Genomic DNA, 17,159 nt, shown 5'->3' on the forward strand with positions numbered 1-17,159 from the left:
AAATGTGAATAATCTTTCAGATAATTCATTGAATCTCTGTGTGTTATGGTCTTTGTTGCATGGCTTCTTATCCCCAGAGGGCCGTTGTGTTCGAACCAAGCAATAACACACCTGATTCAACTAATCATGTCTTGATTGAAGTCTGATTTAGTTGAATCAGGTGTGTACTGGTCGGCAAGAACAAAAGCCTAAATCCACATTGATCTCTGGGCATATAATTGGACACCCCTTTGTTGTAATATAATTTTAAGAAATGTCAATTTTGAACATATTGGAAATTAAATTATAATTGATTATTTAAGAGGTGGGCTTATTTGGAACACCATGGGCTTAAAGGGTACACCCTGTACCCATTATGTCCAGTCCGGACTTTTATTTGATCAAATCTTTTTTTCTTATTAAAACACAGGTAAAGTCATTACTTCACATGAGATTAATCTATAATTTTATATACACTTTTCTTACAAAAATTAGGACAGTATGTGTTCGAAATGTTTAAACTTTGGTGGGCTTAATAGGTACACCCTACTCATTGTTAGGGTGGGATTGGCGTGGGAGGTTCAGTGGGTGGCTTTTAACCATTTCTTTGGATTCCTTGTGTCTAACTCATTGTTAGAAAAAAAGTCTGGTCCAAATCAGATGTTAGTTACTATACTTATTCAATATTATATGAATCCTCTAAATAAAAATGGCCAATGTGGGTGCACTCAATTATCTCAAATTATATTTAAACAAAATGAATGCTGCAGGAATGCTAATCTTAAGTGTTTTTCCGAGATGGTGGGTGTTGAATCCTCTTTCTTGTGTTTTTGAGGTGGAACGACCCAAAAGGGACGTTCTTATAAAAATATATTTTTCCCAAGGTCTTTACAGGTAGTATTGGGATGTGGATATGTGTGGTTCTAAAGTATTTAAGATATATTTATAAATTGAATGGGATCCAATGGGCAAATGGCATAACATGATTTGCCTATAAAGTATCTAAATGTGTAGGATATGGACCAAAAACTGTCTTGGGATATCAAACAGTATAGGTAAGTGCTAAAACATGTCAAAATGGGGATTATCCTTATTTTTAAGTGGTGGAAAACACAAACTCCAGATTGTGGATTTAAGTAAATGAAATGGGGTTTGTACACCCTGTATTTCTTGACAAACCCTACTTAATAAAATTAACAGATCTTTTTTTTTAAACATCTATGCAGTGGGTGTAAGCAGTGGTCCTAGTGAATAATTTGAGTCACCAGAGCAGCACACCCATTGACTATACGTTAGAATTATCTTATCATTACTGAAACGGACCTAACAATATGGTAATGATACGTGTGAATAGGTAATAAGGCCCGTAGCTCAATCTGTAGACTGCCATTATGAGTTAGCAAACAATTGACCACATCTACAAAGCCCATTCATGCCTCCGTGTTGGTAAATTAATGGTTCTCTGGGTTTTTCCTAATTTGAGCTTTTTAGTCATTATAGTAATGAGAAGGTCAAGTGTGGTAAAGGGGGTATTTTGAGAGAAAAATATCCTGATTCAGGCGGCATGTAAGTGATGAAATTAAATGAACTTGTGGTCATCTAAGGATTACTCCTCTAGATGATGCATCATGCATGGCTGAATAACTCTGTTTAAAAAAATTATTGGAGATGTTACAGGAACTTGAAAGTGTTACGTGATGAGAAACATGTCCACATGGTTTTTACGTAATAAATAATATAGTTTAATGTGAACTTCAACTAGTATTAGGATTAAGCGATGTCAATCTTTGTCTTATCGTGATTATGTACCCATAAAACATTGATTGACGATGCTATCGGGCGACGCTATTGGCCAATCATTTCTTTGTAAAAAAAATTTGTGGAAAAAGTAACAAACTCTGCTAAAACGGCACTTAGGCTATAGTGCGAAATCGAATGTAACTGGACGAATCATAACGAATGATAGTGTTAGTGTTGCAGGCAAATCTTTTCCAATATTCCTTTCTGGCCGAGGAGCTTCAGCATGGAGCAGGTTGGTGTCTATGTGGCTCGCTGTGATGGAGCAGTGACAGTTTTATGAGGAACGGGCTGTCTTACCGTAGTGACATGATGGGCTAGATAGAAGCAGTCTATCGTCTTCAGAACGGGATACTTTTTTTATTTTTTTTGCCTTATGTAATATAAAAATAAATAATATTGTTTGTTTTGTCTATCATTAAGCTGTGATTGAAAATAGCCTATACCTAGGCTTATGCTATAGACTTTAATTCTTGTTATTTTTGAAAGCCTCAACTTTAGAACAACACTTTCATAGGCTAGAATATTTGGGAAATAAGCTACTTTTCATTACTTTAACTAATCTTAAAGGTCCAATGCATCTGTTTCTCAATATCAAATCCTTTCTCGGTACCATACTGTACAGTACCATACTGTGATTTGTTTTCAATTAAAATTGTCGAAAAGATATTGACGCAAAGGGCAATATCTCAAGCAAGAATATTACTAGGCCTGTCGGAGTGGTCTAAGTGGGGAGGGGAAAACTAGCTGTTATTGGCAGAGAGGTTTGGAATGCTCTTTCTTATTGGTTTATTAACTAATTTACCTCACGGTGATGTCACCATGGAAGGCCAATACTCCATCCCATGAAAATGGGCCTACATTTCAGGCGGTATTTTCAAACCGCTCTTACACTTAAAGGGCGTTATCATTTTCACAATACTATTCCAACATCATAGTTTCATAGAGAAAATAATTGAAAACCAAAATGACCCTAAAAAGCTTTGGAAATCATTTAACGAACTAGGCTGTAGTAGTACTACCAAAAACAAACTAAACAGTATTGGACCGAACATCAAAGGGGAGATGGTATATGAAAAAGCAGAGGTTGCCAATGAATTAAACTATTTTTTTTTTTTACTTCTGTTGCCAGCAAGCTGGTTAGCAAGCTTCCCACCAGTTCTAGTTTGTATGGAAGCAACCAAGTCAAGAAGTATTATGTAGAGTTGGGGGTTCAGCCAAACTCTTTTTCTTTTGCAAAGGTAGCAACAGCCAAAATAGTTAGTATGCTGGCAGAGCTTAAATGCTCCAAAGCCACAGGCCTGGATAATATTCCTGCTAGTTTCTAATAGATTCTGCTGAGCAAATTGGCCCTTGTATTACGCATATTGTTAATCTCTCTCTTGAACAAGGCACCTTTCCCAGGGACATGAAACAAGCTAAAGTTATACCTCCGTATAAGAAGGGGATAAAGTCTGACCCTGAGAATTATAGGCTTGTATCTATCCTCTGTGTAACATCAAAGATCCTGGAGAGAATTGTACATGAACAAATGTATGAATATGTTAACAAACAGGGTCTAATGTATGATTTTCAGTCGGGTTTTAGAAAAACATACTCCACTGATTCATGTCTACTTTACTTGACTGACTTCATCGGGAAAGGGATTGATGAGGGAAATCTCTGTGGAATGGTACTGCTTGACCTACAGAAGGACTTTGATACAGTTAACCACTGTCTCATAATCTCCAAACTGGAGGCACTGGGGTTAAGCAGTATCCCTCTAGGCTGGGTAAAGTCCTATTTATCAGGAAGGGAGCAAGTAGTAGAGGTTAATGGTTCACTGTCTCAGGCAAAGCCAATGAGTTGTGGCGTTCCGCAGGGGAGCGTGCTTAGGCCTCTGCTGTGTTTATTGTATATTAATGATATGAAAGATGCTTGTTCTTGCCGTCTTTTTCTTTATGCGGATGACTCTACACTTCTGGTGTCTCACAAAAGTAAAACTATGTTGGAGAGCATACTTAGCACAGAGCTTACTAACATTAGCAAATGGCTTGGAGATAATAAGCTATCTCTGCACTTAGGAAAAACTGAAGCAATTATTTTGGGATCCAGACGTAAATTGTGTTGGTTGTCTGAAATCAGGGTCGAGTTAGGTGGTGAGGTGCTGACTACTAAAACCTCTGTTAGCTACTTGGGATGTATCCTTGATGGAAGCTTGGGAGGTGTGAGCATGGCCAATAAGGTGCTAGGGAAGGTTAATGCCAGGACTAAGTTTTTGGCTAGAAAGTCCAAGCTGTTTGATAAGCACTCTATGAAAGTGCTAGCTACTGCCCTCATTCAATGCCATTTTGACTATGCTAGTACTTCCTGGTTTGGGGGCTTATCTAAACTTATGAAGGGGAAGCTCCAGATAGCCCAGAATAAGTTGATCAGGGTAGTATTGAAGGTGAGTCCACGTACTCACATAGGCAGGAGCTGCTTTCAGGAACTAAACTGGCTGCCTGTTGAGGCTAGGGTGTCCCATATTAGACTAGGTTTGGTTTACAGGAGTATTTATGGTCCTGCGCCCAGATATTTAAGTGATTACTTTCCTCGTGTTAGGGATGCACACTATCATAGCACCAGATCAGGTGTTGCTGATGTGTGCTTATACAGGTTCAGGATTAATGCTGGGAAAGGTACTTTCTTGTATACTGGAGCCTCAGAATGGAATGAGTTGCCTCTGCCTATAAAAACAACATCCTCTCTGGACAGCTTTAAAAAATAAAGTAAAAATATGTTTGATGTCCTCTGTGCCCATATGAATAACCCCTATGATGTAACTGGAATGATGAGATAATTTTCTTCTTTTATGTTTTTGTTTTATTATTTCACTGCCATACTGTGTTCGATCTTGTATAGCCATCTTGTCTCAAGAAGACCACAATGGAAATAAGTCCCAGACTTTATTGTGTGTTATCCTCGATGATTTTATTCATATGCATGTATGGCTTTTAAGTTTTATGTGTGCTTGTTTTTTTTAAATGGGTGAATTAATAAACTAAACTAAATAGTGTGGAAATATATGTAAAACGGGAAAATCAGGTTGTTGACCGCACTGACAGCTTTTATGGTAGGTGTGAGGGGTGTTCTGGAATGGGGGCCGAGTGAAAAAGTTTGTCCCCCACTGGGCTAAACCATCATCTGCCCTAGATTTGTATGCTTTATGGACAAACTACAGCAACGTATTTTGTCTTATTCAAATAAGTGAGTTTTTATTTGAAGTATAATTGTATAAAATAACCCGAGAATATAATCTGGACGCATTTCGGTAATGAGAATATGGGGATGGAAATGTTAAATTATTTAAAATAAGACACTTTGGCATAATGTAGCAACAAAATGATACTGGATTGTTGCAGATGCACCATGGCTTTCTAACTAAATTTCTACTGCCGTGGTTAAAACTTGTTTCATGAGAATCACCCAGTTGTTTGGTATCATTGTCTTCAGCTTTAGTAATGTAGATCAGAGCCAGCTGGTAGGGCATATGGCTACAGTGCCTTGTTCACAGCATAGTCTCAGTTTCAATTTATGCATGGTTGAGTCAAAGTAATTGCTAGGCCTCATTCTAGTTTGACATATTTTGTTAAATTGGCTCGGTAGTGGTGCGTAGTCTACTGTTCACATTTGACTACCGGTATGTATGCACAGGTGCCATTGACACTCATAATAGAGTTGTTGATGCTCTTCCGATTTTCTCTAAAGGCGTCCGCATGCTTCCTATCTGAAACAGTTCGGAATAGTTTGCACATCTTATAACGATATATTGTGACCTGTTTTTTTTAAACATTTTTGTATTCAAGTTTTTGGGGGGCTGTTCGTGCGCACACCTTTTTCTTGAGGCAAGCCAAAGTTGGGAGCAGAATAATACGGCCCTTCGTCAGTGATTGGTCAATAGTAAGGATTATTCTATAAAGTCTTTGTTGTCATTAAACGAGACAACTTGTTTTCAAGCAATATTTTTCATTGAGAAATACTGCAACAAACATCTTAGATGGAAAATTGTGCGACTAAGATCTTCTCAGCAAAAATGTCAATTAATGACAGATTTCTTGAGTGATCTTAAATTAATTCTGACTATTTTGAGGAAGTATATACTTGTTACGGCATCTCAAAATGCTTTGTCCCCCCTCATTTTTCAAGCGTAGCTCTTTTAAGGGAGTATGCGAGCACACCCATTCGGTTCGCCTAGCCGCCAGTCGAACTGAAGTATGCTGACGCCTTAAGCCCCCACTTGCCTCATAATGCACAGCGATGATTAGAATTGATTAATGATTAATGGTGAGGGGAGCGTTTAGAGGGCCAGGACATAAACAAAGCCGAGTGATCAAAGGTATTGACTAAACAGCCCATTCACACATTTACTTAAGGCCCATCCCAAATGGAGTCATTTGCATCTACAAATTCAAATGACAGCCCTCCCTCACCATCAGTTTCTGAACTATTTTAGTTAGGTTTGCCTACTCCTTATGTGAAGGTCTTTGGTAGGATTTCTTGTTTTCCTACAATTTGCCAATCTCCTGTTTCTCACTATTCAGACCGTATGCTGAAAGGCCACGTGATGGGGTAGAATGTGTTAATAAGAGTGAGCGGTGTAAATGGAGTTGTAATGGTGGCTATATTAAAAATAAATAAAAAACAGTTAAATGACCGTATCATACCAGTTGTGACTGGCATTTCCTGTTCCTGGTTAATAGAAGGTAGAAAACCATCTGCTTTCAGTGATGACTCAACCCTGTAGCTTATAGTGTATTGAGCAGTCAGGGAATTGCCATATGCCCTATATAGCCTAGTCTAATCAGGAAACAGTTAAACAGCACACATGTGCTGTGCCCTGTGTTTTGAGGGAAGGTGGGGGGACAGGCCAGGTTAATCTTACTCTTTCAACACTCCTTAACTTGTTGTTATACCCTTAAAAGCGACAGAGAGGGGTAGGCCTGTATGTCAAAGTGCTGGCTTATTTTTGAGGAACTACCAACTAACCTTTCGCTTCATGGAGATCTCCATTAATAGAACCCACTTTTCAGGTGATGCCTGACCTCTTATGACATTGAGCACATTTCCCTCTTAGTACATATGCCTAGTTTTGTTTAAAAAATCATCTTGTTGACAGTTCACTGTGAACAGTAGTTAGACTTATTCTGAATCCCTGTTCACTCTACAACATGGATGCCAATCACTAGAGATGGAATACAAGGGCAATGGCTTTGTTTCTGAAGCCACAATAGTAGAACTCATGATTAGAAGGACACACGGTACCAGTCAAAAGTGTGGACACACCTAATCAATCCAGGGTTTTTCTTTTCTTTTTACTACATTGTAGAATAATAGTTAAGACATCAACTATGAAATAACACATATGGAATCATGTAGTAACCAAATAAGTTAAACATCTATATTTTATATTTAAGATTCTTCAAAGTAGCCACCCTTTGCCTTGATGACCGCTTTGCACACTCTTGGCATTCTCTCAACCAGCTTCATGAGGTAGTCACCTGGAATACATTTCAATGAACAGATGTGCCTTAAGTTAATTTGTGGAATTTCTTTCCTTCTTAATGCTTTTGAGCCAATCAGTTGTGTTGTGACAAGGTAGGGGTGGTATACAGAAGACAGCCCTATTTGGTAAAATACCATGTCCATATTATGGCAAGAACAACTCAAATAAGGAAAGACAATGACAGTCCATTATTTAAGACCTGAAGGTCAGTCAATACGGAAAATTTCAATAACCTTTAAAGTTTCTTCAAGTGCAGTTGCTAAAACCATCAAGCGCTATGATGAAAATGGCTTTCATGAGGACCACCACAGGAAAGGAAGACCCAGAGTTATCTCTGCTGCAGAGGATAAGTTAATTAGTTAAATGCACCTCAGATTGCAGCCCAAATAAATGCTTCACAGAGTTCAAGTAACAGACACATCTCAACATCAACTGTTCAGAGGAGACTGCGTGAATCAGGCCTTCATGGTCGAATTTCTGCAAAGAAACACCTACTAAAGGACACCCCTAAAGAAGAAGAGACTTGCTTAGGCCAAGAAACACGAGCAATAGACATTAGACCGGTGGAAATCTGTCCTTTGGTCTGATGAGTCCAAATTTGAGATTTTTGGTTTCAACCTCCCCGTGTCTTTGTGAGACGCAGAGTAGGTGAATGGATGATCTCAGCATGTGTGGTTCCCAACGTGAAGCATGAAGGTGACGGTGTGGTGGTGCTTTGCTGTTGACACTGATTTATTTAGAATTGAAGGCACACTTAACCAGCATGGCTGCCACAGCATTCTGCAGCGATACGCCATCCCATCTGGTTTGTGCTTTGTGGGCCTATCATTTGTTTTTCAAACAGGAAAATGATCCAAAACACACCTCCAGGCTGGCTAATGACTATTTAACCAAGGAGACTGATGGAGTGCTGCTTCAAATGACCTGGCCTCCACAATCACCTGACCTCAACCCAATTGAGATGGTTTAGGATGAGTTGGACCTTTTAGAATGAAGGAAAAGCAGCCAGCAAGTGCTCAGCATATGTGGGAACTACTTCAAGACTGTTGGAAAAGCATTCCTCATGAAGCTGGCTGAGAGGATGCCAAGAGTGTGTAAAGCTGTCAAGGCAAAGGGTGGCTACTACTAAAAATGATTTATCAAAATAGTTTAACCTGTTTTTCTGTAATCACTGTTCTGGCTTTCCAAGTTTTTCTATAAAAATAGATTTTTCGTTATAAATTTAACCAGAACCATGCTTAATGCGACAAACTGAGCATACATTTAACAGAATCAATGTTAGTTGATAATCCTGTTTTAGGAGTGTCTGCTTTGTAGGCAATTTGAGTAGTTGAGACATTAAAAGGCTATTGTTATAAAGATTAACTTATCTTTTACAATAAAATGTCTCATTGTGTTTCGGTGTCCATATGACCGATTCTGTTGGACCAAAACTCAAATGCTAATAGTGAGTTGGAACCGCTTGTCAGGGAAGAAGTGATCTCTCATCTTTGTGTGAGTGGCACGGGGAGGTGCGCGGGGGTGTGTAAACTGAGAGGAAGATGCGATGTGAGAGGTTTTGATGTGTTTCAATGGGCTTATTTTTGACCTAAGCTTGTCGCCTGCCTTCCCTCCTTTGGGACAATAACTCCCATCTGTTAGAGCTGAGACATGAGCATCTCATCATTATATACAGATCTCTGTTGTAAATGGGAAGGCGTACACAGCATAGGAGCATCAAAGGAGACAAGACCAAAAAGACAACACGAGAACAAGCAGACATGAACACTCATAAAAACGAAGAAAAAAAAGAGAAAAAAAACATTTTGTTACGTGATTCTTGGTATACAAGCATTTGGTATCTCGTGCAAAAACGTACATTTGAATTAATATAAATCATTCTATATATCGCCCAGCCCTACTTGCAGTGATTATTTAGAAGCAGTTAGTAGAAAATATGTTGATGGTCCTGTTGGCAGATTGCCTCCGGGCCACATAGCGCCTAAAAGCTTGTCACATGCCATCAGAAATATTAGCGACTATATTACAATAAATGACACACTGTATTCATGAGATGGAGAAAAAACAAACATGAAATTACGATTTGTGGTCCTGTTATTGGCTTGATAATTTTGAGGGTGGGATATGTACTGTAGAAAAGGGGGTAGTTAGAAGGCAGTGAATAGGCCTACCTATTACTAGATAGCCTAGCTGTTCATATGCTAATTTCATTTATTCCATTGATTTAACTGTGCTATCTCTGTCCCACAGTTTTTCCAACACATAGGCCTACAATCAGTAGCTTTTGATCACCCATTCATTATAACGCTTTAGACTTGCGGGGGGGGGGGGTGTAGATGTTCTTGTCCCTCCCCTTTTAAGCCATTGAAAAATGCCCTCTCCCTAAGTTGTTTTTATATATTTTTTTGTGTACTCTGCAGTATCACTTGGTGTTTTTTAATGTAGACCGAAGTATTTGGAAGCTGCTATTTTCTCTTCTCCACGCTTAGTGACTGTGTCTCTGTTGTTAGCAACATGAACCGTGAAGACCGGAATGTGCTCCGTATGAAAGAAAGAGAAAGGCGAAATCAAGAAATCCAGCAGGGAGGAGAGGCCTTTCCAGCTCACTCCCCTCTCTTTCCTGAACCTTATAAAGTTGTAAGTTTATTTTGTTATTCATTTTGTTTTGCTTCTGTCATTTAGTTACCTCTTAGAGTTTATACTTGCTTCTCCTATAAGTATTCCCATTAAGCTATGATTGATTTGCAGGATTCATTGATAACTATTTTTAAACCCAGAGAACTGCTTACGTGTTTTTATATCTGAACAGTGGCAGGGAGAGTTGGAGGTAAGTGCACTGTTTAGAGGAATTGCATTAGCTGCAGTTAATGTGGGCTCAGGTCTGTTGCTGGCTGCTCAGGAGGATTTTAGGGCCCGGGCCTCGCTAGCTGAGGTTTCATGTCCACCCTGTCCTTGCTGCAGATTCAGTCTCCTCTGTCCCTTTATCTTATCTGGTCCTTCCTTAGTCCTTCTCACAATGAGCCTGAGGTAAGTGCATAACCGCTAGTACTTTTGTCCCATCGAATTGCTATATCATTGTGGGCAGTAAACAGCCCACAGCTAAAGGGGACCTGCATTCATATGCAGTCTTGACAACTTTAGGATGCTTGTATGGCACTGTCCCCTATCATAGATAGCGGTTGAGTAATAGACCTAACCCTTATTGATGTTGATGCTTACCAGGCCTCTGTAGTCAACTAAACAACAGAAAGTAGTTGGTTTAGGGGTGCACATTTTCTATGAGCACTGATGTGGGCCAGAGCCAGATCTCCCATCCCACCAACTCGATTATAAGGATTTCAGCCCTTGGCTCAGTCTAATCTTTGCCACTAACCAGATATAAGCAGAGGTAAGTGGCTCCTCTCTTAGCTAGAGGACCAATCAACAGATGATTTTGAACGTGTCCAGACATGTAGCGAATGGTGAGGGGTGAGTTCTATATGGAAAGCCAAGTTGTCTCTTGCCCCCACAGAGTGAAAGGGAATCAGGGGGCTTTGATGAAGAATAGGACCCAGGGAAGTTGCCCTCCCACCACCAGCCATGGCAGCCATGTTGTGTTCCGCAGCTCTGAGAGCCCTGAGTCCACTGTGTGTTTTTAGAGAAGCCACCGCTTGTTTACTCATGCAGTTACAAAATGGGTCATGTAATGTAGAAATGTGAAACATCAACTGGATAACTAAAACTCAATCTTCTCATGTAGGCAGTAGAATGCCTCTTTGTGATTAGTTTCCAGAGAGTTATGTAACATCAGTCCTGACCAATAGTATTCATAGTCCAGTAACATTTGTTTACTATGTCTTCCTGTAAATTCCACGGCTGTTTATTTAAAAGAGCCACTAAACAAAGCTGCCACTGAACGTTTACAATTATAGCAGCGTGGTAACATTTGTACACGGGTTGCACAGATGCAGTTCATCTTTCCCCAGGCAGAAAAATGCTAATCTTAAATGGCTTTTGTAGTGATATGACTCCAATATTCACTTCAGATGTATTTTTGTCAAGGCCTATGGCTTTTCCATTTTTTTAGTATTGCTCTCCACTTTACTGTGTATTATATCATTTTGAGGTTTTCCCCTGATAACATTGTAAATGTAGTTTTTAAAACTGGTGCATGAATTGTGAAAGATGAGGTTAGGTGTTACCTTATTTGCTCTGTTTGCTACCGAGAGCCCTTCTATCAAAGTGTAGGCCTTGCATGGCGGCACACTTATGCATTGTCCACATACACACACAACACAACATATTGCAAGGCAAACCCAATTAATAGAGTGAATGGGCTCTGATGGATTTTCTCTGCTTTCCATCCAGACCAGCAAAGCTTTGTGTAGCACATATTCTACATTTCCTGCTACAGATAACAGATGGTTCCCCACCCCACACGGGTATCTGTCAGAATCGGTTTGGGGGCCCCCATGTGAAATTGGATAGGCTACACACACTGTGGTTTACCTCTTGTCATCTGTAGCAGGAGCCCCTCCGAGTGAATGATTTAACTTCTTTAGTGGAGCCACGGAAGGCCCTTATCACCCCATGCAGATGGCCTCCTTGGTCAGGAGGGGAGTTTTAAATAAGCCAATCGTCTCTCTTGTGTGATTAGTTGAGGGCCGCCCTCTCCTCAATATTGTTTCAACTTTAAGCTTCATATCAGAGGGCTAATAGTATAATTTTCCTAACAAAAATACATTGTCAATGTTTCTTTAATGTTATAAGAAACATTCAAGTCTCTTCTTTTTTATATTTCAGAAGTTTTCACCAGAATAAATGCAAAGTTTGGGTAGCATATTTAATTAATATATTAGACTAAAAGCAATTAATTCAAGTGCTTAACTGCTGTCCTGAAGGTGACCCTCTGTTTCTTTCTTTCTCACTCTCTCTTTGTCTGTGCAGTCCAGCAAAGAAGATAAACTGTCCAGTCGTATCCAGAGTATGCTTGGAAACTACGACGAGATGAAGGAACCTATCGGAGACACAATTCCAAAACTCGGTGGCAAACCCTCAGGCTCGTCGTCCTCCGAGGAGAAGTCTGGCCCGTCTCTGTTTGGGGACCAGCGTGGCGGTGGCAGTGGCCAGAACAGTAAATGGACTCCAGTAGGCCCAGCGGCCAGCACCTCGTCCTCCCAGTCCTCTAAGAGATCCAGCCTCCAGGGCAGCCACAGCGGTAGCAGGAGTAGCGGTAGCAGCGGCAGTAGCCAAAGACACGAGCGGGAACACAAGAAGTCCAGCAAGCATGGCTCAGAACACTCCAAGTCCCACACGTCTAGCCCAGCCAAGGGTTCCCTGAGCTCCAGTCACTCCCGGTCACTGGGTGCTGAGCACCACGGCAAGGAGCGCTACCGTTCCAAGTCCCCACGTGAGCGAGAGGCCAACTGGGACTCCCCGTCGCGTGTGCACACATCTTTCACCAGCGGCCCGCATTCCAGCCAGGCCTTCCCCCCTTCGCTCATGTCCAAGCCCAGCTCCATGCTACAGAAGCCTACAGCCTACGTGCGCCCCATGGATGGCCAGGAGACGGTGGAGCCCAAGACCTCGTCAGCGATGTACAGTGGCCAGTCCCACAGCAGCACCATGGGGGAGATGAAGTCCAACGGCAAGGCGTCGCTCTCCAAGCTCAAGATGCCCTCGCAGCCTGTTGAGGTAAAACCACAGAACTAGAATGAGTTCAACGGAATCTCAATTCTAGAGATTCTATAGAATAAAACTTAGTGACTTAGTCACTAACAAGATGAAATATGACACACTAACGTTTGTTGTTTATGAGCCTTTTTTAAATTCTTCTAACAATGGTACAATCGTTGATGTTTGTAGGGTCCCATGACTGGGGATGCAAATTGTGTTGATGAGATTTTAAAGGTAAGATTTTTTTTTTTTTTTCAGATGATATCATGTACTGTAAGCTGAGTAAGAAATGTATTTTTTCTTCCAGTCATTGAGGTCCTACTCAACTTCACTTTTTCCATTTTTCCCTCCAGGAAATGACTCAGTCCTGGCCCCCTCCGTTGACAGCCATTCACACCCCCTGCAAAACAGAGCCTTCAAAGTTTCCATTCCCCTCCAAGGTCAGACAGCAGAGCATGCCTTAGTGACGTACAGAGGCTGAGCATAGAAATGGTCATATTTTACTATCTCTTGCAAAGTAATCTATTCAGCCGGCACAATTTTTAGACGACTCATTGGTACAATAAGATACCATTTTTTTTCTTGAATGGATGTCTGAATAGCCTTTGTTAGCCCTACATAAACAGTACCAGTCAAAAGTTTGGACACACCTACTCATTCCAGGGTTTTTCTTTATTCTTATTATTTTCTACGTTGTAGAATAATAGTGAAGACATAACTATGAAATAACACATATGGAATCATGTAGTAACCAAAAAAGTGTTAAACAAATCAAAACATATTTATTCTTTAGTCACCCTTTGCCTTGATGAGCCAATCAGTTGTGTTGTGACAAGGTAGTGGTGGTATACAGAAGATAGCCCTATTTGGTAAAAGACCAAGTCCATATTATGGCAAGAACACCTCAAATAAGCAAAGAGAAACAACAGTCCATCATTATTTAAGACAGGATGGTCAGTCAATCTGGCATCTCAACATCAACTGTTCAGAGGAGACTGTGTGAATCAGGCCTTCATGGTCGAATTGCTGCAAAGAAACCACTACTAAAGGACACCAATAAGAAGAAGAGACTTGCTTGGGCCAAGACACATGAGCAATGGACATTAGACCGGTGGAAATATGTCCTTTGAATTTGAGATGTTTTGGTTCCAACCACTGTGTCTTTGTGAGACGCAGAGTAGGTAAAAGGATGATCTCTGCATGTGTGGTTCCCACTGTGAAGTATGGAGGAGGAGGTGTGGGGGTACTTTGCTGGTGACCCTGTCTATGACTTATTTAGAATTGAAGGCACACTTAACCAGCATGGCTGCCACAGCATTCTGCAGTGATATGCCATCCCATCTGGTTTGTGCATAGTGGGACTATCATTTGTTTTTCAAACAGGAAAATGGCCCAAAACACACCTCCAGGCTGGCTAAGGGCTATTTAACCAAGGAGAGTGATGGAGTGCTGCATCAGATGACCTGGCCTCCACAATCACCTGAATTCAACCCATTTGAGATGGTTTAGGACGAGTTAGACCTTTTAGAATGAAGGAAAAACAGCCAACAAGTGCTCAGCATATGTGGGAACTCCTTCAAGACTGTTGACAAAGCATTCCTCATGAAGCTGGTTGAGAGAATGCGAAGCGTGTTCAAAGCTGTCATCAAGGCAAACGGTGGCTACTTTGAAGAATTACTACTTTCTTGGTTACTACATGATTCCATATGTGTTACTTCATAGTTTTGATGTCTTCACTATTATTCTACAATGTAGAAAATAGTAAGAATAAGGAAAATCCCTGGAATGAGTAGGTGTGTCCAAACGTTTGACTGGTACTGTTTTGTAGGCCTAACAAATGCTATTCAGACATCCATTACAAAAAAAAAGTATCTTATTGTACCAATGACTAGTCAAAACATTTTGCCGGCTGAATAGATGACTTTGCAAGAGAGAGTGTGAAAAGTACAACAAAGCAATATGTATTTTCAGTGAAATATATAGAAAATGCCATATAGTTAAACACTACCATAATCAAAAATGTGCTGTTTTGTAATAATGAGCAGTGTGGTTGAACTTATAAGGGCATGTAATGTCTCTGTTTAAACAAAAAATATCTTGACCATGTTTTTAGGACACTCAGCACGCAAGTTTTCCTGGTGCACACAGTAAGTATTTCCCAGCACTTTACATTCAAGTCTCACACATTTTGAACCTCTGGATGCAGGTTGATTTCACCATTGTCATAATGGTAATGAGTTCTCTTCTCACCCTTCCTCACCTCCAGAGAGACCAACCAAGACGTCGAGCAGTCACCAGTCCAAGGCAGCGCCATGCGATGGAGATCAGGCCAAGTGAGTGTCCCTTCACCCTGTAAATCTCTTAAGAACATTATGGCTAGCTGCTTAATGATCGTGACACAGTTGACAGAGTATCCACAAACATTGAGGGACACAGGATAGGAGCCATATTGCTTAGTTCTCACTGTAGTTGTTTGTGTGGTAATGAAGCCATATGTGTTGTTAATGTGTAACTTCCACGGCCTTGTAATGTTCCAGTAATGTTTTGCTGGAAGATGACCTGAAGCTCAGCAGTGATGAGGACAGTGATGGAGAACAGGACTCGGCCAAAAACGCCTCCAGAAACGCATCAGCAAGGTAGTGGCCTTACTGGTCTCTCAGACTGCAATTCATTGGAGCTCAAGTTCTTGATACGATTTACCCCCCTCAGAACTGAAAATAAATACTATAAGAATAGCTAGCTATTTCCGTGTGTAACTACTAACTGAGGATGCCTTCACATGAACGGCCCTGGCCTACTGTCCACTAACTAACTGCGTATCCCTGTCTCTTTCCCACAGTAACAACAGTAATAACAGCGAGGGAGCGGTGCACTCGCGGGACGACTCCAGCAGTCACAGTGGCTCAGAGAGCAGTTCGGGGTCGGACAGCGAGAGCGAGAGCAGCTCCACGGATAGCGAGGCCAATGAGCCCCCTCGCCCAGCATCACCAGAGGTAGGCCTAGTTTTCCTTTTCACCTATTATCTTCTGGACCAGTTATTACATTATTGTATTATAACCAAGGGTTGTCACTTGTCAGTACTGTTTACCTTCTCGCACCTGACCTGATAAGGCATGCAGAATATGATGTAGTAGATCCCAGTCCCAATTTCTACACTTCTCCCCACAGCCTGAACCAGCCACAGCCAATAAATGGCAGTTGGACAACTGGTTTAAGAAAGCCAAGCAGTTTTCCCCGGCCTCCCCAGTGGACAGTAATGTATCCACCAAGTACAAGAAGGAGGGGCGGGACCAGAGCTCAGGTCGTGGCTACAGTGGGCAGGGCGGGTCTAAAGACTCAGGGGCACCCACACCTAGCAGGGACCTGAGGGCAGCACAGAAGGGCTCAGAGAGCGGCCGTGGCCGGCAGAAATCTCCCGCTCAGAGTGAGGGTGGCCCGGGCCAGCGCAGAACAGTGGGTAAAAAACAGCCGAAAAAGTCTGAGAAGCCACCGGTGGTGGAGGAGCCAAAGGGGGGGCTGAGGGTTGAGAGTGAACCCGCTCCTGAGATCCCTCCCCATCGGCCCAAGGCCGCCACCAAGGGCTCCCGCAAACCAAACATCAAGAAGGAGCCCAAGTCCTCACCCAGACCGGCTGTGGACAAGCGAAAGAGCAAGGCGCCCACCAAGACTTCCCAGAAGTCCCGGGAGTTTGTGGACACGGACTCTTCCTCCTCAGAATCGGAGGAGAACGACAGCATTCCCTCGTCGTCTCAGACCCCCAAGTACACAGAGAGCATCAGGACTCCAGTGTGTGTGTTCTCTCCTATGGAAGAGAAGGAACTGCTCTCTCCTCTCAGCGATCCGGATGACCGCTTTCCCATCAGGCAGCAGCAGGTGCTCATGGTGAAGATCGACCTGAGCTTGCTCTCCCGCATTCCTGGACGGCCCTACAAAGACCTGCTAGAGCCCAAAGTAGAGAGGGACTGCTCCCTGGACAGAGACAAGGACTTCCAGAAGCAGCCCTCTGAGAAGAGCTCCGGTAAGGGCAAGAGGAAACACAAGGTATGGCCTGCCACAGCACACTGCTATTCATGCCATGTTAGGACTTTACAATTCACATTGGTGAAAAAGATTGTTATGACAGGGTCTGTTACATTTTCAATCCAGCTGTTTTTATCTCAATATCAAATAATTTCTGGGTAACCATTAGGGTGTTTTCACATAG

At 41.7% G+C, this 17,159-nt stretch overlaps 1 protein-coding gene across 4 annotated transcripts in view; it reads left to right on the forward strand.

Moving 5' to 3' along the window:
* Positions 1-17,159, forward strand: part of LOC139583651 (AF4/FMR2 family member 4-like) — a 39,000-nt gene that overhangs the window by 11,598 nt on the left and 10,243 nt on the right. For 2 of the 4 annotated variants that reach the window (XM_071414956.1, XM_071414945.1), the window contains exons 2-10: positions 9,811-9,937; positions 12,227-12,973; positions 13,145-13,189; positions 13,309-13,395; positions 15,069-15,102; positions 15,222-15,288; positions 15,493-15,591; positions 15,795-15,948; positions 16,124-16,996. In XM_071414956.1, coding sequence (XP_071271057.1) covers positions 9,815-9,937; positions 12,227-12,973; positions 13,145-13,189; positions 13,309-13,395; positions 15,069-15,102; positions 15,222-15,288; positions 15,493-15,591; positions 15,795-15,948; positions 16,124-16,996 — 2,229 coding nt within the window. In that variant the 5' untranslated portion in view covers positions 9,811-9,814. The remainder of the gene's footprint in view (positions 1-9,810; positions 9,938-12,226; positions 12,974-13,144; positions 13,190-13,308; positions 13,396-15,068; positions 15,103-15,221; positions 15,289-15,492; positions 15,592-15,794; positions 15,949-16,123; positions 16,997-17,159) is intronic. The other 2 variants (XM_071414965.1, XM_071414975.1) reach the window with 1 other exon arrangement.

The sequence above is a fragment of the Salvelinus alpinus genome, chromosome 1, assembly GCF_045679555.1.
Source record: "Salvelinus alpinus chromosome 1, SLU_Salpinus.1, whole genome shotgun sequence".
Lineage (NCBI taxonomy): Eukaryota > Metazoa > Chordata > Actinopteri > Salmoniformes > Salmonidae > Salvelinus > Salvelinus alpinus.